The 21,797-nt window shown below is 39.3% G+C and overlaps 1 protein-coding gene across 7 annotated transcripts in view; it reads left to right on the top strand.

Moving 5' to 3' along the window:
* Positions 1–21,797, top strand: part of cep89 (centrosomal protein 89) — a 55,877-nt gene that overhangs the window by 4,001 nt on the left and 30,079 nt on the right. For 2 of the 7 annotated variants that reach the window (XM_044199642.1, XM_044199681.1), the window contains exons 5-15: positions 903–1,002; positions 1,811–1,924; positions 3,003–3,263; positions 3,887–4,029; positions 6,912–6,995; positions 8,651–8,754; positions 9,568–9,683; positions 10,654–10,834; positions 11,980–12,147; positions 15,397–15,538; positions 20,305–20,394. In XM_044199642.1, coding sequence (XP_044055577.1) covers positions 903–1,002; positions 1,811–1,924; positions 3,003–3,263; positions 3,887–4,029; positions 6,912–6,995; positions 8,651–8,754; positions 9,568–9,683; positions 10,654–10,834; positions 11,980–12,147; positions 15,397–15,538; positions 20,305–20,394 — 1,503 coding nt within the window. Of the gene's footprint in view, positions 1–902; positions 1,003–1,810; positions 1,925–3,002; positions 3,264–3,886; positions 4,030–6,911; positions 6,996–8,650; positions 8,755–9,567; positions 9,684–10,653; positions 10,835–11,979; positions 12,148–15,396; positions 15,539–20,267; positions 20,395–21,797 lie in introns of all 7 variants that reach the window. The other 5 variants (XM_044199674.1, XM_044199689.1, XM_044199656.1 and 2 more) reach the window with 4 other exon arrangements.

Here is a 21,797-nt window from a genome sequence, read left to right as displayed (position 1 = left end):
TATCGTTCTATTCATGTTCTTGTCCTGTATACTGCTACAATGGGTTGTTAACCTATAGTTGTCCCAATGGGCTCCATTTTCCCCTGTCAGTTGTCTTTCCAGGCTATCACAGAGTCTTGCTGCCTGCTACTTTATTCACAACAGCCACCAGTTAAAGTTAGCTGAAAATATTTTAGCGACACACAGGACATGATGTTTCTATTCTATGTACCATAATCTAAAGTGAGCACCTAGTCTTGTAGCCTGTGTAGTGTATTTTAACATAATGATGTACTCCCATACAAATGTGATCCATAACATAACATAACATAACATAACATCAGGCTATACCCTCATAAATCTACCGGACAGCCACATTCATCAGCTACCCTCTTTATCATTCAGGGTGAGGATGTGAGTTAGTGTGAGAAATTCACTGTACCGTACTTGATTGCGAATACACGCTGTTGTATTAGACTGCATTCATTTTAGCTAGGTGTACGTGAATATAGTTTCTTCTCTAATTATGTGATTGTTGTGCCTCTAGCCATTAGACTTATAATTGTAGAAATAAACAGGTTATAGTTTGTTACAGAGCAGCTGACATTCCTCAGTCTTCCACATGTATGTATTTCATTCTTTCTTTGCTTCTTTCTTCCTCTTCTGTTTCAACTGCGAGTCTTCCCTACACTGAACTCATAAGTGTGACTCATTCACATTGCTTTAATGTGTCTCTGAAGATTTGCACCAATAAAGGCACTCACAAGATCGTATTGTCTGCATTCTGACAATGGCCATAAACACAGTGGTCTCTGAAATAGCCTTGCACAAAAGGGATCCAGGCAGCGGGGCTCTGGAAATCTTTTTGAAAAGACTTATCTCTCTGACTGCCTGTGTGTTTGTTTTGCCTGTCTGTCTCCCAGACCAGTACACCCCAGCCGACTCAGATGGCTGGCAGAAGAGTGCCTTCTCCAGGTACTGACTTCACACCAATGGGAGATGGGTGGACACTGGTATTGGCAGGTAGTACACAAGCATATGAACACAGTAGTAACTAACTCGTAATCAAAGTCAGGGGTGGCAAAATAACCTAATCTTTAAATAGGACAAAATGCTGAATACACTGTAATTTAGCAATCCATAGAAAATTTACCTTAGATTGCTGTTTATTTAAGAGTTAGCCAACATATTGTACAGCCCAGTAAAACAACTTAAGTTGTCAATATCTACATACTGTAGATTTCCAATGAGCCTTCTTGGAATAGATAAGAAATTACTCAAAAGCCTAGAATTTTTTTTATACATTTGACAATTTAATTTTGGAGTATTTACTAGTTAGACTGTGAGTTTCCATTTATGTTTTTTGTTAGTAAGTTTTCAGTGCTGATCCCGAGATTGTAGGAACTCAGCCTCAACACAGCCAGTACAGTATTTGCACCACATATGACTCCTCAGCCTTTAGCGAAGGAAGAAGATACAGCTCTTATTCAACCAACATTTAGTTTTGTAACAGCCATAATGTAGCCTTACATCATTAGAGCTAAATTGAAAGCCTCACTATAGTTGTTATTACCAGAGCTGGCCTCAGGCTTTTGGCGATACTAAATTAAAATGTTTTATGTGTCCCTAATAGTGTATGCTGCATACAGGCTGGCCACGTTGTAAAGTAACACATTTAAGCTATGGAGAAAGTCACTTTTACAGAACAATATGCAGTTCATGGTAAAATTGAGTTATGTAATAAAGCACACAGGACCCAGTACAACTTCTGCAATTGTATTCATTTAATGATATAATTTATTATAATGGTATAATTTTTCTTATCTCTCAGATTTCACTGAGGAAACCAATGTCAAGTATCCTGAAGCCAGCTGTGATGCTTCCAAGAAGAAAGCCTCTTTCACAAAGAGCCCTGGAAGACGAAGAGGAGATGTGCCATGTAGGTGTAAGTCCTAAAGTAGCCTGCTGTGTGTCTGCTTGTCATTTTGACTTTTCTTTTGCTGAATACTTGATAAATAATAACTTGATTTATGTAGTTCCCCACTCTGTACATTGAACATAAAAGAGCCAATCCACTTTGCTTCTCCATACAGACAGCTGCAGACCTAGCCTTCATCAGTCCACTCACTAGATATCAGTATCACAGTATATCAGTAAAAAACAAGGTTTGCTTTAGATCAGGCAAAATAAACATATAATGCATACTAAACAATCAGCCATTACATACTGTGTGATCATTTTCTACCTACCTTATGTCACTGTTGATTGGTTACATTGCTCTCTGCTGCACACTGCTGTAGACTGCTCGTGCTGCCCTCTCTCTGTGCTAAAGATGTCATGGCAGACCAATATTTTCTGATTGGAACTATAGTCTGTATCTGTAGTACTTTACCCTTTGTCATGTTTTCATGACACCTATCTTTTCGCCAAACTAAGGTATGCATAAACAACTTGTAGTATAAGCAAGGTACATTCAGTTGTACTTACTGTAGCAGCAAGCATGTATTATGTTCTATGCCCATTTGAGGGCATCTCCATAGTTTAAAGCCCCAAATGCGAAGGTCTTCAGCAGCACTTAAGGTCAAATGCAACATGCTCCTTAAAATGCAGGCATGTATATTGTTGAATGTTATTTCTAGGGTGCTCTGCATGCTACGTTTCTATGAGCTTTTGTGCTACAAGATTTCTCATCTGAAATGAGAAAGCCATTAGTAGCAATTAAGGACAAATTGCAACATGCTACCTTGCTCTTTTCCTTATTCCTTTCTTCCTTCCACTTTGTTCTTGTGATGCTTGTATTCCTGTTTGTATTCTAATACAGTTGTTAGTTTTAGTCACTTAATATAGTCCAAGAGATTGCCCAAGTGACTGTCAATTTACTTATTTAATATATAACAGTTCAAGAAATTAATTTCTGAGATACTTGCTTATACCCATAAGTATTATGTATTGAAACTACATTTATTTCAGGAATACAGTACATTTTCTCCTTTTTAAAAAAGTATTTGCATTCGCTCTTTCAGCCGCTCTACCCATCCAAACCACCGACCATCCCAGCCAACCCAGCCAAGCCAAAAACCCAAAACACCCCCACCAGCTGTCTCCAGAGCCCAGCAAGGTGTACAGTGAAGTGCAGAGCGAGGTGCAGAGTGAGGTAGTGCAGGCCCTGCCAGAGAAGAACACAAGGATGGTAGATGAACAAAAGCTACTGGAGGAGAGACTGCAACGGCTGGAACAGGAGATCAGTCACAGCCAAGCCTCCTCAAACCTGAGGTCATCTGCAGGTAGAGTGGAGGAGTCACTGGAGATATAAGAGAATGAGGGGATAAGAGAGAATCAAAAAGAGAATCAATAGAGTGAAAGAAGGAGTAACAGGGGGAAAAGAGATGAAGGAAACGAGAAAGACAGAGAGGGAATAAAAGCAGTGAGTCACAACATGAGGATGGAAAATTGGCAGTTTAAATGGGTAGCAGGTTGGCTTGGTGGTTAGAGACTCTGACCTCCTGCTGGGCAGGAAGAAGCAGCATGGAAAAGTACTGGAGTTCTACTGCCATTCTCTGCTAGTGAAGCATTGATTATGTACTCTTAATTATTCCGCAAGGGTGAAATTCTGTTTTCCTCTCTCAGGTTGAGGTTCAGGGACAGCCAGCAGACCACATGGAGAGTCAAACCCATATTGAAAAAAGACCTCACTAGGCCATTCTACAATATACTATAGTCTTCTTTAGTTCCTTCCTCCTGAAACTTCAGTAATGAGTATGGCTATTGTATTGAATATTGTAAGGCCACTAAGCCCTTGACTTTGACATTTGTTTATTGATTTCCTATTTAACTATCATGGTATTCTGAATAAGAACATTATTTAATGTCTCAAAAATATTTATAACCTGATGTCCTGTGCTTACAGGCAGCCAGGCAGAGCTACAGAATTTGAGGCAACATGCTCAGGAGCTGGTGGATGAAAATGACGCCCTCAAATGTACAGTTCACCGTCTGAATGTGGAGCTAAGCCGCTATCAAACCCGCTTCAGACCATTGTCCAAACAGGAGGTACGACAATATAACACCTCTGCTTTTTGAGTAGTATCTTGTGTATTGCTGAAGTTCTTATGTTTGAAACACATTCCTGAATCTCAATCCTCCTGTAACCTGATTGTAGCCCCCCTGAAATAGTTATGGGAGAATTTTTTTTACAAGGCTAATGTAGCCAACCTTAAAAAGCTTACCTGTAGAAGAGACCCTACTGTCAGGGAATTGTACCAGGGACCTTTCTCTGACCTGTCTCACTCCAGCTTAAATTGCCAGAATAAATGAAAACAGGTGTATGTGTTCTATAGTCCTCCCCTCCTCTCCTCTGTTCACCAACAGGAGGAATTTCAGTCTGTTTTATTCTGCACTGTAATCCTTGCATCACCTCCCCCGTTAGTCTGATTTAATCAGCCTTTAAACAGAATATATTACCAGTACATCACTTTGTTGTCACAGCTTTAGCTCTGAAAGAACATTTCTTTGTAACTAAGCCTTTAAGATAGAAATCCGCCTTTGAAGCAGAACCCAGCTGAGAGAAATATGGTTTTCTTTTTTTCTGTCCTTCCATTTGATTTGTTGCACTAAAGAAGTTTATTGTTCATGTCTGTGTCTGTCTGTCCATTCTGGGTTATGTGTTTTACACTGCAGAAGAAAGCTGGTCTATGTGGTTTTAATCATAGCTACATCTAATAGCTAATGCTATGTCTTCACACCATGACAAGACATCATTTTAATACGGCTGAATGATAATCTCATTTAAGTTAAAACGGTTGGTCAGCAGATGAATGTGGCTGGTCTTTTCCATCTCTGCCTCATTAAATGGATTTAACATGTGAAATCATACATGCTCAGTCTGTTGGCACATAAGCAGTCTGCTCAGGCCCAGGTTTACTAAAATTTTGCACAAGGAAGGGAGTGTGCTTTATCTCTCAAATGACCAAATCAGAATGCCAGGTTGTTCACTAGCTGTCCACAATGACCGCACATCTGCTGAATAGATCAGGAAAATATGGCCGTTTGCACCTGGTATGGTTCAGATTTACCACCCACTGTGACTAGTGGGCTGTAAAAGGATTACATGTACAGTACTACTCATTTTGTGTGATGTCATTTTGAACTGCAGTGAAACAATTGTAATTTCATAACTCTAGTGATGACATTGTGTGATACAGTAAAACTCTAGTGATGTCATTAAGAGCTACAGTAGTACACTAGTAAAGTCACTGAGAGGTACAGTAGAACACTAGCGATGACATTGAGAGCTACAGCAGAACTCTAGTCATGTCATTGTAAAATACAGTAGATGCCTAGTGATGTCACTCTTTGCTACAGGAGAACTCTAGGGATGTAATAGTGAGCTGCAATAGAACTGTAGTGATGTCACTGGTAGCTACAGTACAACACTAGAGTTGTTATTGTGAGGAACAGTGTAATTCTAGTGATGTCACTGAGAGCTACTTTAGAACACTAGTTATGTCAATGGGAGCAAGAGTAAAACACTGGTGATGTCACTGAGTGCTACAGTAGAAATGTGGTGATTCCATTGTGAGCTACAGTAGAATTTAAGTGATGTTACTGAGATGAGATCTATAGTAGAACTCCAGTGATGTCATTGTGAGCTGCAGTAGAACTCTTGTGATGTCACTGAGAGCTACTTTAAATGTAAGCTACAGTAGAGCACTAGTGTTGTCAATGTGAGCAGCAGTAGAACACAACTGATGTCATTGTGGGGTGCAGTAGAACTCTAGTGATGTTAACAAGAGCTACAGTAGAACTCAAGTGATATCACTGAGCTCTACTTTGGAACTCTAGTGATGTAATTGTGAGCTACAGTAGAACACTATTGATTTATTGATAGCTACAATTTAACTCTAGTGATTACAGTGACTAAGTCAGTAGAATTCTAGTGTTTTCACTGAAAGCTACATGAAAACTTGTGATGTAATTGTCAGGTACAGTATAAATCTAGTGATGTCATTGACACCTCCAGTAGAACTCTAGTGATGTAATTGAGAGCTACAGTAGAAATGTAGTGATGTCATTGTGAGCTACAGTAAAACTCAAGTGATCGCTGTGAGCTACAGTAGAATCCTAGTGATGGCATTTTGAGATAAGGTAAAACTCTAGTGATTTTGTTGAGAGCTACAGTAGAACTATAGTGATATCATTGGGAGCCACAGTAGAACACTTGGTGATGTCAGAACTCTCTTTATGACATTGGTAGGTACAGTAACTCAAGTGATTTTATTCAGGACTACTACAGTAGAAATCTAGTTATGTTACTGTGAGCCACAATAGAACTCAAGTGATGTCACTGAGAGCTATAGTAGACATCTGGTGATCCCATTGTGATCTACAATACAGTCCAGTAAAGTAGAACTGTAGTGATGTTATTGAGAGCTACAGTATAACTCTAGTGATGACCTTGTCAGTTACTGTAGAAATCTAGTGATGACATTGTGAACTACAATAGAATTCGAATGATTTAATTGAGAGCTGCAGTAGAACACTATTGATGTCATTGAGAACCACAGTAGAACACTGGTGATTTCATAATTTTCTCTCTTTATGCCAGTGCCAGTGAGAGCTACAGTAGAACTTAGGTGATGTTACTGTGAACTACAGCACAAATCTGGTGATTCCATTGTGATCTACAGTACAGTAGAACACTAGTGATGTCATTGTGAGCTAAAGTAGAAGTCTAGTGATGGCATTCTGAGCTACAGTAGAACTGTAGTGATATCATTCAGAGCTACACTAAAACTATAGTGATGTCGTTGACATGTATAGTAGAATTCTAGTGATTTTTAGTCATTTTTAGATACAATAGAACACTTGTGATGTCATTGAGAGCCCCAGTAGAGACATCGTTTCATGGCTTTTCTCTTTTTCGTTCTTTGTAGCTGGACATGAAGTATTTATCTCCTCTGCTGCTGGCCTATGAAGACAGGATGAATGAGAAAGATGCACTTCTGCAAACCACTGAGGTAAAGTGTGTGTGAGAGATTGTATGCATGTATGTGAGTTTCTTCTTACTATCCCCCCAATCATCCTTCATCTCATCATTCAGGAGAATGTTACATGGGCTGTGTTATCAGTGACATAAACTGCTAATGTGCTGCCTTGGATGTATGCAATGCATGGGATCAAAACCTGCAATACACTTGCTGGTGAACATGACGGACATGACATGACATGGATTTTTAATACAGTGAGAGCCTGGGAGGTGAGGTAAACCTGCAGGCATACAGACAGTAGTAGCAAAACCCAAAGCCTGTATATTTTGTTCTAACGGTAATGATTTTACTGTTGAATAATGCTGGAAATTCTTGACATTTTGTGGTAGAGAATAGCCCAAAGTGTGTTGAGGATGCTGTCACCTGTGAAATAATAGCTCTTGTGCATAGCTTATTGTTTTTTATTTTAGAGATCTTTCAAAAAACAAAAAAATGTTATTTTTTTCCCCCACTGCCTTCTTGTGCTGATATCAGACAAATAGGCACCAAGATGGGAGAAGAATCAAATCCACCAACAGCACCAACAGGGACCTGTACCACGAAGCAAGTTCAAATTAGTCTGGCTCTCTTTGGGTTACCTGGCTTCACTGAGCCTAACATTGGTGATCCCGGATAACCGGTAGTTAATTCTGGGTTTTCCAATCCAGCTATGAGCATGTTCATGTGAAAGAGGCATCATTGTTAATTACAAACATCATCAGAACCACGAGTGGAGTACTTAATATGAGATGAGATAAAACTTGGATACCCGCAGGCTAATTCAGTGATAATGAGAGCAGAAAGTGATTTTCGACGAAGTTCAAGTGTATACAATATAATCACATAACTAGAATAGAATAAGAAGCTGTAGAAACGCTAGAAAAATGTCCAAATATTAAAAAGTAAGGCTATGGCTGTAATATAAATAAGTGTAGGAATTATTTGTTTAGTATAGAGTAAGTATTTTTTGCTTTTCTTTTTTGTTTGATGATGAACAAACTATCAAACTATAATGAATAGGTGATGGATATTATAAAGTCAAAAGTGATGTAAGACTGTTTCTGCTGTCAAAGCAGAGAGGAGAGGAGAGGAGAGGGGAGAGGAAAAGTAGTTAATGCCTGATGAGGTCTATCTGACCGAAATGTTGCATTTATAATCATAAAAGCTAATTGGAAATGGAAAGCCGGGAACAGCAAAATGATTCTACTGATCTATACAAATATTGATTGCTCTTTATTACTTGTACTATTGTAAAGTCTGTACTTTTCTCCATGTCAGGATCCTGTAGAAATGATGACTCAGTTTTTCCAGTGAGCTGATTGGTCAGATCCCCTGTAGTTGACCTCCTGCGGAGCAGGATAGCCATGGTGAGCCAGCTTCATGATAGTGAAAAACTTGAGTTAAGCCCAAAGGTAGCTGGCTAACACACTAATCACGCTTCATGGTACAGGGCCCTGTAGAACTGGTGCGCCCAGCTATAGTTGCTGTCAAGGATTTTGTCTCGCTAGGGGGATCTTTAATCCTTGGCAGAGGGGTGGTAGTAGAGCAGAAGATTTCTTTTTTGTTTTGCTGTCTCCAATTTAAAACCTCTTATCTTGCATCCTTGAAATCAGAGGTCCTTATGTGTCTTTCTCTGCTTGCCACAGGAAGAGGTGAAGAGGTTGCATGTTCATGTAGAGGAGGTCATCAAAGAAAATGAGAGACTCCATGATGAAATTGCAAAGATCGGAGGGGTCAGCCAGAAGGACTGGTAAGAAGAAATATACTCTGTGTATGTATTGGTTCAGCACTGTCAGCATTTGCTTGGCCGTCACCACTCATTCCCCTGATGTATTGAAAATTAAATACCAACTTTATTCTCTTCTGCACTGCTGCTTGCCTGTCTCTTGGTGTGTTATTAAAGTTCATATTACGTGAAATAAACGTGGTAAAACCTTTACATTTTCTTCTGTGCTCCTATATCTTCCCCATCACTACTTTCAATCCATTCTCAGTGTATGTGCACTGGAGGCTTCAAGTTTTCACATCACACTTATGTAAGCTGCATATTAGACCACAACTAGCTTCCAAACTAGATGTGATGTCATAAAATCATGCCTCTACATACACGTCTTAAACTAAGATTTAACGTGAGCACAGAGAAACTTTCCCCCTTCAGCAGATTAATGTGAAAACAGCCTTCTAGTGTCAAATTCTGCATACACATCATTCTGCACAGTGAAGGTCAAACATTCAAGTGAAATAACAATAAGGCAGGTAGAGGCAGCAAAAAGAGAGGTTAAGATACTATAAATATATATATATATATCTATCATAAGAAATTATTAATATTCAGTGTTTGATTTTGACTTGTACATATACATTTAGACTGTCTTTTAAAGTAAAAATGTACACAACCTATTCAGTACAAATTACAACAACGCACACTGGTGATTTTTTTTTTGTCTGATAAATGCTCTATTCATGTTGCCATATTATATTACCATATCAGCTTTGTGTTCTGATAACTTAGTATAGACGTAATTGCTCTCTCTCTTTCTTTCTATCATCTTTCTCTCTACAGTCATCAACTACAACAACAGGCCTTCCTGGTTTTGCAGGAGAACCAGGTTCTGATTGATCAGCTCAAGGCTCAGCATGTTAAGGCCAAGGCCAGCCACAGCAGACACCATTCTGAAGGTACATTCTGAAGGCTAGGGGGCCTATTTTAATTGCGCAAGCACAACAAACGCAAAGTGGTAGGTCTTGGGCGGAACAGACTGTGTGGGCGTCTCCAAGCATCATATATTCATGTGTGTGCAGCAGTGCAAAGTGCAAACAGACTGGGTGAAGGTGAATATAGATGGGAGGGTGTGGTGAAATTATGTTGTTGTCTGGATGGTGCAAAGCAGCACAAATCTGCAGCCAAAGGCAGATTGTGTGGGGGTTTTTAACAGTTAATTAATACAATGATGATACAAGAAAATAATAAAGAATAGTTTGGTGAAGAAGTTTATATGATTGCATCAATCTGATGCTATTTCAGTCATAATTCTACTGTATTTCAAGTTGTAAATGGTTACTTCATATCTTAAAATGTGCTCTGGCGCAGCACTTCTCCAGTCAGATGTTGCAGATCTATCAATGAACTGAAGGAGAAGCTTTTCATACTGTATACAGCAGCTGTGGACAACAGATACTGTAAGAGGCAGCTGAGTGAGTGAACCGATGTGGTTCTGAGATGTCTATTCTCAGCCTAACGTCTAGGACACATTTTCCTCCAAAATACCAACAACTCATCTTGCGCTGCCTCATTTGAATGAACCTCTCACCTGTTTGCGCCTCTCCCCCCACCTGTGCACCATGCGCTCTTTGCTAGGTGCCAAAATACCACACGGGCGAGAAAAGCAAATTTAATGGTCAGGAAAATACCAAACAGTCGGAGAGAGCTGCCTGTGATGGTCATTGCACTGCCACGAAAATAGAGCCGTCAGTGTAAAAATTTAATGAAGAGGAAATCTTGAAATCCAAACTAAAAGGAACATTTTTAGCATAATTCTCTTTCACTGTGTCCTTGCATCCTTATCTATGTTGCTATCATTTTTACAGTTTATATTACTCCTATTTTAGTTCTCCACCTCTCTTCCCCCTGTCTTCCCTCTCTTTGTAGTTTCCAAGGTGACTAAGCAGCTGATGTTGTTAGAGGTGGAAAAGCAGCGTTTGCAGGAGGACCTGGAAGAGAGCAGGAGGGAGGTGCAGAAAAATATGAGAGAGGTACAAATTCTGCAGGCCCGCCTGAAGGATGCCATCACCTGGGACGAACACTGCAGCATTGCTGGGAAACTCAGAGGGTACCGCTACAGTGTCTCATTTTATTAAATATTTATTTTCTGTAAGATGAATTAATCAGTATTCACAACACTTCTGCTCCTGAACTGGGACACAGTTATTTTCTTTTTTGTGAAATGCGAACAAGAATGAGAAGAACTGAACATTGAACAGTTTATATTAGTGACACACATTCTCGCTTGCTGTACGTAGGAAAAGGGTGCACAGTTCTCTCATATTCTCATCCAGAATTGCCAAATGCCAGGCCTCCTAATCGTCTTCTTTCCAACAGGTTTGCCAAGAGTTTGCCTAATTTCAGTTTAGTTCAGTTTATTCAGTTTACAATTGATTTGCAGCAGATAAAACAAGAACAAGACGAGCAAACAAGAGTAGTACCTGAAGCATTGCATTTTTAAAGGTGGGGTATGTCATTCTAACCCAATACACGTCTTTTTGTCAAATTCAGCGAATATCTCCTCGCGGTCCGCTAGCTGTCCATTCAGTGTGTGCGCTGAAAAAAAACGCTGTTTGTACAGGGCCCTGGCTCTGGAAATGGGAAATAAACAAAGTGGCTCGGACCAAGCCACGCAAAACTATTCCAGCCATGATTTGTGTGTCAGGTAATGTTCAATTACTTGCCCGTGGACGCTCAGCTTACTTTCTAGTTTGCCAAGATATGCTGTTGTTGTGATGTTAGCTATAGTAGCAGGAGAGTTGTGAGTATCGCTGTCTGGAGCTGGTTTGCTGGCTCTGGGAAACCGTCTCGTCCTCTCTGGCTGTTAGCTTCGTAGCAGCAACTGTAGCGACAGTTTGCTAACCCACAACCTAGCAAATGTTAGTTACATTACTTGCTGTGTCGTTGTTCGCTCTAAATCATGGTATTTGTCATGGTATTGGATTTCTCCAGAATCGCATACCCCACCTTTAATTGCAATAGAGAGGGGGGATCACTGGCATGTGATGAATAACTAGAGCAGAATCATAGCTATAATTGCTTAATCAGTTATTCAAAATAGGTAATATTAGTTATTATTATTATTATTAAAACTCTGCAAATCCTACAAATCTTTGTAGGTTGGTACATTATATAGTGATGGGATACACTTTGTCGAAAATTGTACCCGATGTTTTATTATAATGTGCTGTACAATCTGCTCTTGGTTCTTAGGCAATTGGAGCAGCAGGAGAGTAGGAATAAGAGTGAGATGGACAAGTTGCTTTTCAGATTGTCCAGCCTGCAGGAGGAGAATAGGAGTCTGGCTTTGGACAAAGCCAACCTGACTGCTGATATAAAGAGAGTGGAGGCTGAGCTGGAGCTCACCAAACAAGGCAACAGGTACTAAATATACTGCTTTCTTTATCTTGATATCATTTTATCCATAATAAACACCTCCTTAGACTGTAGTTATGTCCTATCCCCCTTCAAACATGCAGTGATACGCCTTTTAATCAAAAACACAAATCTAGAGCCGACTGTACTCAATAATTCCCAGCCTAGTTGTGTGACATGTTAGAACAGAAACTAAGCAGGTAGCTATCAAAAGTACCAGATGGTAGGTATTACATCACTCCTTGTCAAAATATTTGACCATCGGGTGACCAGATGAGAATGGGTGAAATTCGGGACAGGGCAGTTGGGGGGAGGGCGTGGTCACGTGGCCATGTTGGGTCGTGGCCAAGTGCAGTACATTACATTCAGTGTCAAGGAACAGTAAAACACATGAAAGTCAAAACTCAATGCTAAAATGTATTATTTCTGTTGGGGAAGTCACTGATTGACTGTGTTGTATGTAACAGTGTGTAAATCATTATCCGTTACATCAAATATAAAATACATAGGCCTACATAAAATAGGCTACATAAAATCAATTCAGAACAGCATTATAAGTAATATATATTTTGAACTTAACTACATATCGTTCCTATAGAGCAGCAATAGTAATGTTTACCTCATAAAGCCACTAAAGCTAATACCTCACTGGAAATAAATAGTATTCCTGAGTTCAGTTAACTCTGTGTTTAACATTATACCTAGTTCGGTTCAATTTTACGGCAGTCACTCACACTTTCATGTTGAAACAACTGAACCAATGACTCAAACGGGTGGCTTAATTTTAAATGTCAGGATTAAAATGCAGCCTATAGAATCATTTAGATTAACATCAGACTCTAACTCTGATAATTAGTTATTAATATTATGAAGATCAGTTACAGATTCTGAGGATGACATGAAGCACAGCTGGCTGTGTTTACAAGACACATGAACCATTACGCACAGGTGACAGGTATGTTACAATCATTTTAAACGTCTTTTCAGCAGATGAGATTGTCATTAAGCCGTAGGATCTTACAAACACATATTTTTATCCCAAATTCCTCCCGCTGAGGTGGCTGCACTCTCCGTCATCTGGTTTAAAACAGGTCGAATGACATCAACAATCTGTTGTTTATGATAGTCTAATCAGTGCAATAGACAAGTGAAAACACATCACTAATAGCCTACTCTTACATATTTTACAAAAACAAACAGGACATTTTTTAATAACTAAAGGCAGGAAATAGCCGACATAAGTGGTTTGATCAGAATATGTTCACGGATTCAGAGTAAAAAAACGATTCATCTACCTGGCTAATGTATTTGATAATTTAATAATAGCGTTCTCTCATTTGAATTTAGTCTTTTTTTGTTGTGGTGACAGCAGCAGCTTTTTTTAATGTTATTATTTATTCATGACAATTTGGCAGCGCTCCAAAATACTAATACTATCTGTGCAGCATTTTTCAATATGACTGTGCCACCAAGTCAGGTCTCCTCAGCATTTTTGCCTTCAAGTCTCAAGTCAAGTCGATTCTCACAGCATACTGACAGTTCTCGTTTAAGCTTGTTAGTATTATCTATTACTATAATGGTTCATTTTCAGGACAAACAGGACAGGATTCGGGACAACTGCTCGTAATTCGGGACTGTCCCGAATTTTTCAGGACGTCTAGTCACCCTATTTGACCATGCAAAGTGTCCTATTTCAAACCAAAGTGTGTGTGTGTGTGTGTGTATGAGAATGTACTGCTACTATTACTGCTGATGACACTAAAATGTGCGGTCAACCCTGGTCTAGCTAATATCATTTGGCATATTTTAGAATGTGTTGTTTGTTTAACTTTTTTTTTTTTCAGCACAAAGCTACGCAATATATCGATCTGTTTAGAAGTTTATGACAACACTGTTAAATCAGCATAGTTCTAAGTCTTCTAAGACTGATATGTGGCTGTTCATATTATAGTATAAATTAAAACCACATAACCAAACCGTCATTCTGTTACGATATTAAATGCAGAAGAATGTGATTATTTAAAGCCCCTTCAGACCCATTGTCCACCCTCACAGGTGTTTTTACTTATTTTGCTTGATCAGGGCTCTTCTCTGGAGTGTACGGGCATGTACAAACTGTTTTGTTTGATTGACAACTCCCTCAATCTCTTGTTAGCTTTATTGCACCTTTTCGGACAGGGCAGCTCACACCTTTTATTATTCTTATTAGTACATAGAGTTTAGTGACCTCACATAATTCCCAGGATAGCTCTGCCCGACTTTAACGTAGATAGAGGTGCAATAAGAGGCGCAGGCGATTAAAATAAAGCACCTGTTTGAGTGTGCAGGGCCTTTTATGGTTATAAAATGTTGACTAATAATAACTGAATCAGTGTAAGTGTGACCTAGAAAATCTAATTGAATTAAAAAAGGAAAAAACATAAAGTCCTCCTTAAATCAAATCGCCAACCACTAAATCAAATCAAATAGCTTTTGAGCCATTGATTAACACCCCCAGTTTATCTTAAAGTGAGATGTGAGTTAGTGGCTTCTTCCCTGGTTGTAGGAAAGCAGCGTGGCAGCTAGAGCCATGCTCAGAACCACTTGTTTTGAAGATGGGGCTCATCACCCCTCTTCGGAGTTTTATCTCATGTTTAAAAAATATGCTCACTCCACCCAAAAAGTACAATAAAAATGATCATGAAAGTCCTAGTGCGAGAGGGTTATTTAACACACTGTACAGACATCAGCTGAAGTTGCTAGAGTGGCTTTTCAACAGCATTACACATCTTACCATAGTTCAGATCAGGTTATTTTTCCTACAGTGCACAATTTATTTTTGTCAGGGATTACAGCTGTTCTAAAATGTGTTGTGGTCTCTGGAACCTTCCTCTGCTCCCTGTAGATCTCAGCTGAGATTAATGTGGACTTTCTCATTCTGAAGTGTGAAGATTGTCAGAAGGTGTTTGATTAACCAACAGTGTTTTCAAGCAGTGCATCAAGAAGGCAGGGTCTCAAGATATCATCCAGTTAACTCTTAGTCTCCCTTGTATTCCCTGTTTTCAAACATGCTGTCTGCTCTGTTCCTGTCCATTAACGCCTGATACATTTTCATCTCCTACATTATTCCTAAATCTCCCCCCTTCTCCACTCGTTTTGTCCTGTTTTTTTGCCAACCTCATTTTCCTTTGCGTCCAATTGTTTTTCTTTCTCCCTCACTCTCTTTAATTCTGTTTTCCCTATTCTCTTCTTCTCTCCTGTCTCTCCATCATCCAGGAAGGCTGAGAGGAGGATGAGTGTATTGAAGCGACAGAAGGAAGAGTGTGTGTTGAAAGAGGAAAAGACTCGGCATTACATGGGAGCTGTCATTTCTGTGGCGGAGCACATTTCACAGGAGAGAGACCAACTATTACAGATGGTACTACTGATGCTACTGATACTGTAGACAGATTTTATATTACACATGGTAAACATGAAACACATACACATACATACAGGCACATGTAATATCCCTGGCACTTCTATCACTACAGGGAAACAAGGTATTACACATTGTACTTTTGACACTGCAGAATGACTGGGTATTACACATAATAGTACTGACACTCACATACACACACAAACAGATAATTTCTACTGTACAAAAACTGGCTAATTAGTAAGTTCATTAGTTTCTCTGAGCTTTCCACTAGGCCTGCATGATATGAGGAAAATCTGCGATGTGCGATAACTTTGTTCAATATCGCGATGACGATATGGCTTGCGATGAATAAACAAATATTGAAGTGTGAATATTAGCTATACAGTTACTATGTCAACTTGGTTGTCTTTAAATTCAGAACAGGATTAGAAATTACTATTTAAAATATAACTAAATGATGTTTCTAGAGCAGCAACAGTAAAGCTTACTACAGCAAAGTCACTATATAAACTCAATAATATCTCACTAGAAACAAATCTAAAATGTCAATAAAATAAATCATATTCCTTACATTAGAATACAGAGCGAAGTTTAGAAAGAATGAAGAACTCAGACAGTCCAGTATCAGTCCTTCCTCCAGTCGTCTGTCCTCCTGCAGGTACAGCTGGTAGGGGGAGGAGGGGCTGGTTTGTTTCAGCAAGCAGCTAAGTTTATAAGAATTTGCCAATTTTAAGGTATGTGGCAAACTAAGATAAACAATACATACAGACAGCTTCGTTTTAGCTTGTTTGTAACAATTTTCTAATAGCCGAGCTGTGCTTGTGCCGAACATATGAGAGACTGCAGATTAAAATATCGCTTTCTACATGTTCACATGTTTATGCTTGTTGAACAGGTGTATTGGCTTTTTGCTGGCGAAGGTTTTATTGCACTTACAGTAACAAGCGTAGATGTCCTCAGCTCGAGTGTCTTTGAGTTATCTTCACTTCGCTGTGTCCACCGCAGCTCTGCTGGCCGCTGTGCATGTGCGTATGTGGAGGAGCTCAGTCCGACACAGAGAGCAGGGCAGAGGCTGCAGCGTGCTAATAAATACTACGGTCTTCGCCCCGGGGCCCGTTTCCGTACCCATCCCTAAATTAAATGACTTTTCGTATTCATCGCGTTTCCGGCAGTCTTTTGCGATGTGTTTATTGCGCATGTTCATATCGCGATGACGATGAAAATACGATTTATCGTCAGCACTACTTTCCACTAAACAATAAAAAAGATCTAATCTAATTTTTTTTTTTTTTTTACCAATTTCCTGCACTATTCCATATTCACAATTAGAAAAATACAATTTTTGAAATTGAATGCAAATTGGACAAAATGTTGTTTTCGGAACTGCAGTGTTTATTTAACCCTTAGGCTGTTGCTAGAAGTGCCAGCTTAGTTAGCAAGAAATGATTGAACTCAATTGCAGACACCATAACTCAGCATATACGGTTTAAAGGCAGTTTACTTGGTAATTTGTTAGGCTTGTGAAGGTAGGTAAGATTAGAAAAACAACCACAGGAGAGCTGGCAGGCACCCAGAACATAAATTGGCAGGCAGGAATCGGTCAAATGCTACACCAACAAGGCAGCACAGACAATCTGGCAAATGCTTGATAAAGCTGCCCTCTACATATACTGAGGAGCTACTGAGAAATAAAAAGCACCTGTGCAGCATGTGGCTGATGACAGTTGGTCCACAGAGGCAGAATACTCTGAGGGCAGATTTTTGATTGTTTTTGTGCCATGAGTCGTGTGTGTCATTTATCAAACAGGTGCCTGTCACATGAGGCACACTCTTCATGTCAGCAGTGAGATACAGGGATGATACTGCAAATAACAGCAGGTGATATGATGAGAGTGACTGATTAAGCATCCCACTGAATTTACTAAGGTGCCTGCAATAAACCTTTTTCACAGCAGGCATGTCATAGCAGGACAAGCACAGATATAAATTGATAACATTAAAAACAACTGCATTCCATTTAGGTGAGCTAGTTCCAGGGTCCTGGTCTTTGGCTGGCTCACTGTTATGGCTTACTGGGCCATCTTTAACGAAATTTGTTCCACTTGTGCTTTTCCTGCTATGGCCTGCTAAGTCAAAATATCTGCTGTGAAAAAGGTCTATTCAGTTTGTGTGGAAATTCTCCACATGTGAAGAACAGGTGTACATAGCGCAGGTATATTAACAAAAAGGCTGTGGGAACAATACAAATTAGTTCATCTTTATAGTCTACAGTGATCTTAAGGACAGTGGACATATAGGGAGTTAAGTGAGTGACTTAAGTAAAAAAATAAAAATACAATAGATAACTACTAATTGAAAGCAATGGTGACCAGAAATAGCTCCCATTGCATTATTAAATGAATTAACTATGGGTGGAATAAATGTTTTGGTATAAACTAGAATGACATTACTTTTCTTAGTTGGTAATCTCTGTGAGAATCCTGGCACTGAACAACGTCTATGCTCTCCTCTCCTTCACTTGCAGAATGTACCTAGTGGGCAGTAACGAGCTGCTGCCTTAGTACACTCAGATTAGGAGTGAACATTTAAAAAAAATAGTATTCCTGTTTGTAAATCTGGCTCTGACTAGTGGAGGTGTGGAAAGGCTGGGTGTCCAAACATACCAGTAACTCCTTCCATTTTTCTCCCTGTGAAGTTTTTTTTGGGTTAGTTTTTCCTCTTCCGAATCGATGGTCCAAGGACAGATGGTGTCGCATGCTGTACAGATTGTAAAGCCCCTTGAGGCAAATTTGTGATTTGTGATATTGGGCTATATAAATAAAATGGACTTGACTTGACACATACTGTATTCTAACCAGGTTTTGAGAAGGCAGTGCATTCACACTAGAAAAGTGACTTTGGATATACTCAAAGATGTCAGTTAGTTAATTAGTAAATTAGCTTGATTTTTGTGTAGGCTGTTGATTGACACTCTTGTCCCTCAATGCAAAGCACAGAGGAGCAGCTTATGTGCAAAAATGTAAACAGGGTGACAGAAAATTATTCCTTTGACCAAGGCTCAATCAAAGCTTAAATTCAGTTTATATTATTTTTACTTCATTTGATATTCTATTCAATTCAATTTTATTTATATAGCGCCAATTCATAACAGAAGTTATCTCATTGCACTTTTCCTATAGAGCAGGTCTAGACCGTACTCTTTATAATATTAATTACAGAGACCCAACAAATCCCACCATGAGCAAGCATTTGGCAACAGTGGCAAGGAAAAACTTCCTTTAAGAGGCAGAAACCTTGGACAGAACCAGACTCAATGGTGGGTGGCCATCCGCTGCTGATAGTCTACAATTGAGAGAGAAAGGAATGATGGGAACAAAAGACCACACACAATAACTCTTTTAGGTTCTGTTACTCATACATTTTTAGTAATTTGATCTATTTTCAGCAAGAATAAATACACAAGCATGAAATCATAGGAAACTGACTTTTATAGAAAATGAATTTTCTTTCAGAGCTTGGATACCAGACTGGATTAGTAATTTTGTAATGATAATTGTAACATCGTATAATTGTAACATAATTGTAACATCGTATAATTGTAACATAATTTCCTCTTACGTATATATACTACGTATATATACTTTCACTGCTCAGGCACAGTACTTAGATGATTATACAGTCAGAGCCATAAAATATAGCATGTCAAACCGAAAAATAGAGCTAATCAAACAAATAGAATGATGAAGTATGTACTTGGCTCAGGAGTGTGTGGCAGAGGAACGGAGAGAGTTTTTTCTGGTAATAGATTCAGGGACTTTACCATAGCTAACTTTTTAGAGGATAAGCAAGAGCCCATCATGTGTAGAAGGTCAGACTGACACCATAATGGAGATAGCTGGTATAAAGCTGACAACAACCAATTTGTCTGGATGAGGACAGGTTGACCGTGTGTGTGTGTGTGTGTGTGTGTGTGTGTGTGTGTGTGTGTGTGTGTGTGTGTGTGTGTGTGTGTGTGTGTGTGTGTGTGTGTGTGTGTGTGTGTGTGTGTGTGTGTGTGTGTGTGTGTGTCTTCAATGTCTGGCTGTGACCCCTCAAGATAACAGTATTTATGTTAATATCCAAGACACTTAGCTGATGTTCACTTTTAAGGCACAATACAAAAGCTTCTTTAAATTTAGATGTATGTTTGCAGTCTCTCTTAACTGTATTTTGCAGTAAATACCAAGGTGCCTTGAACAGTCCTGCTAATTATGCAATCAGTGACTGGAACGGTTTCAAAAAGAAACTGTTTATTGGATTAATTATCCAAGATCAACAAGCTGAGAAACATAAATAAAAGTATAGAGATGCTGAAAATAAAAATGCCTTCTAAATAAAATTACACTCCAAAACATTTACTTTGGGTGCAATTTAACACTTTTCCCCAATCACAACCTTTTTTTTAACATACCTGTGCAGATTTATACCTACTCTTTAAAGGCAGAGAAAGGTAGGTACAGAAGATCCATGTCAGCCTTAATGAGGTGAATTTTGGACTTTTTGGCTGCAATTGCAATGTGCAATCATTTAGCTGTAAAGCACATTCACTACTACTGTTTTGTGCCTTACACAGGATTACTGTAAAATCACAGCAGTTTCAGCAGTCTTTTCTTCTTTTCTTTTATCCATCTCTCCCATAATTCCTCACTTCCTTCATCCAACTGTGACCCCCGTGTTTCTCTCTTAGATCAGTAATCCCCCGTCTTCCCTCTCTACCTCCCCAGGCTTCTGTTCTTCATCAGGAAAAGCAGGCATTCATCAGCAGGATTCTGAATGGCACAGTTCGCTTCGGGAAACTACAGGAAGAAGTCAAAGTAAGTTCCTTTGTTCAAACATCACTTTCACGCTCCAGTCACTCCATTTTATCAGCGTTTTCAAAAAGGTAAACCTTGCTCACTGATTTACAACAGGTTTGTTTTTTTTTAGTTGCCTGCATAGAGAATTGGGTCGTTAGCCAGATCTGTTAAATCAAAAAAGTTCTGTATATTCTGTTCCAAAGATGGAGTCTTTGCCAGTAACGTATGCCCTGAAACTACCCTGCTACATGGCAGGCAGGTTAATTTGATCTTAACCCCTGATGCCAGGGTAGCTTATGAGGCTACAACTTTGGCTCAGCTGGTGCCTCAATTGTCCAGACTGAAACACAGAACTTTACCTAAAGTTCATTTTGCTCAAAATAACCCTCTAATCTACTTCTTATTGATCAGCCCACTCCACTGCACTTGATAAACCATCTGCTATTGGTCTCCACCACTCAGAAAGCATAAATTGATTAACACATTTTTCTCTCAGATTGCTATCTCTCAAGCTGAGTTCATTGGGTCTCTAGGACTTCATTTTCCCATCTTCTACCACACACAGTCAGCATGTGTGACTTTGGTCCATTGAGTATCCCTGCGATGCTATCCCTGCTACTGCTAGTAGTTATGGTGCTTACTTGCTTATATCTGTGGCAATGGACAGGACCTTACAGGCAGTCACACATTGTTTGATTGTTGTTGTGAGCAGTTTCATGTAGAAACTATTTTCTTTCTACTGATAGTTCCTACACAAAACTGCTCACAACAAGGTCTGTGGACTATTTTGAGTAACAAAGTCATGATTTCTGGAAAGAGACATTGCTGTTGAGTTTTTCATATGTAGTTTTTGGTGCTTTGAGCACCACAAGCCAAGTGCCATATAGTCCCATTATATTCAAAAAAGGCAGAAATCTCTATGGCCGATATCTCCAAAACTCGGCAACTCACACCAAAACAATATAGATGGATAAATCTTGGTTTGAATCCTACTACTGTGGTTGACAGTTGTCCTGCAATACCAATTGGTGCAGCCTTTCTTTATTTGTTTGTTTGTTAGTTATGCCAAATGTGAACAAGACATTAGTCTGGCAGTTATAGTGCCTTGCTCTAGGGCCAGTGCTCCTCTGTGAGTTCCAGCTGTCAGCAGCTCTTGTCACTCAAGCCACAGCAGGGAAAAACATCTCAGCGGTTCTGACATTAGTTATATAGTTATAAGTGTTTCTATAGCAACAGCCCTGAGAGAAAGAGGTGCGTGTTTGTGTGTGTGAATGTGAGTTCTATTGGTGGTGATCAGACCATTGAAAGAGGAGAGCTGTTCCCTTCTTCCTTTTATACTTCATTAGTCTACTCCCTCATTCCCTGCCTGTTAAACTAGATATTAACTAAGACTAACACTTAAAGGTGGAATTATACTTCTC

The sequence above is a fragment of the Siniperca chuatsi genome, linkage group LG1 (genome assembly GCF_020085105.1).
Source record: "Siniperca chuatsi isolate FFG_IHB_CAS linkage group LG1, ASM2008510v1, whole genome shotgun sequence".
NCBI classification, from domain to species: Eukaryota; Metazoa; Chordata; class Actinopteri; order Centrarchiformes; family Sinipercidae; genus Siniperca; species Siniperca chuatsi.
Note: the sequence above shows the minus strand (reverse complement) of the source record. Positions and strands in the feature narration are given on the sequence as shown.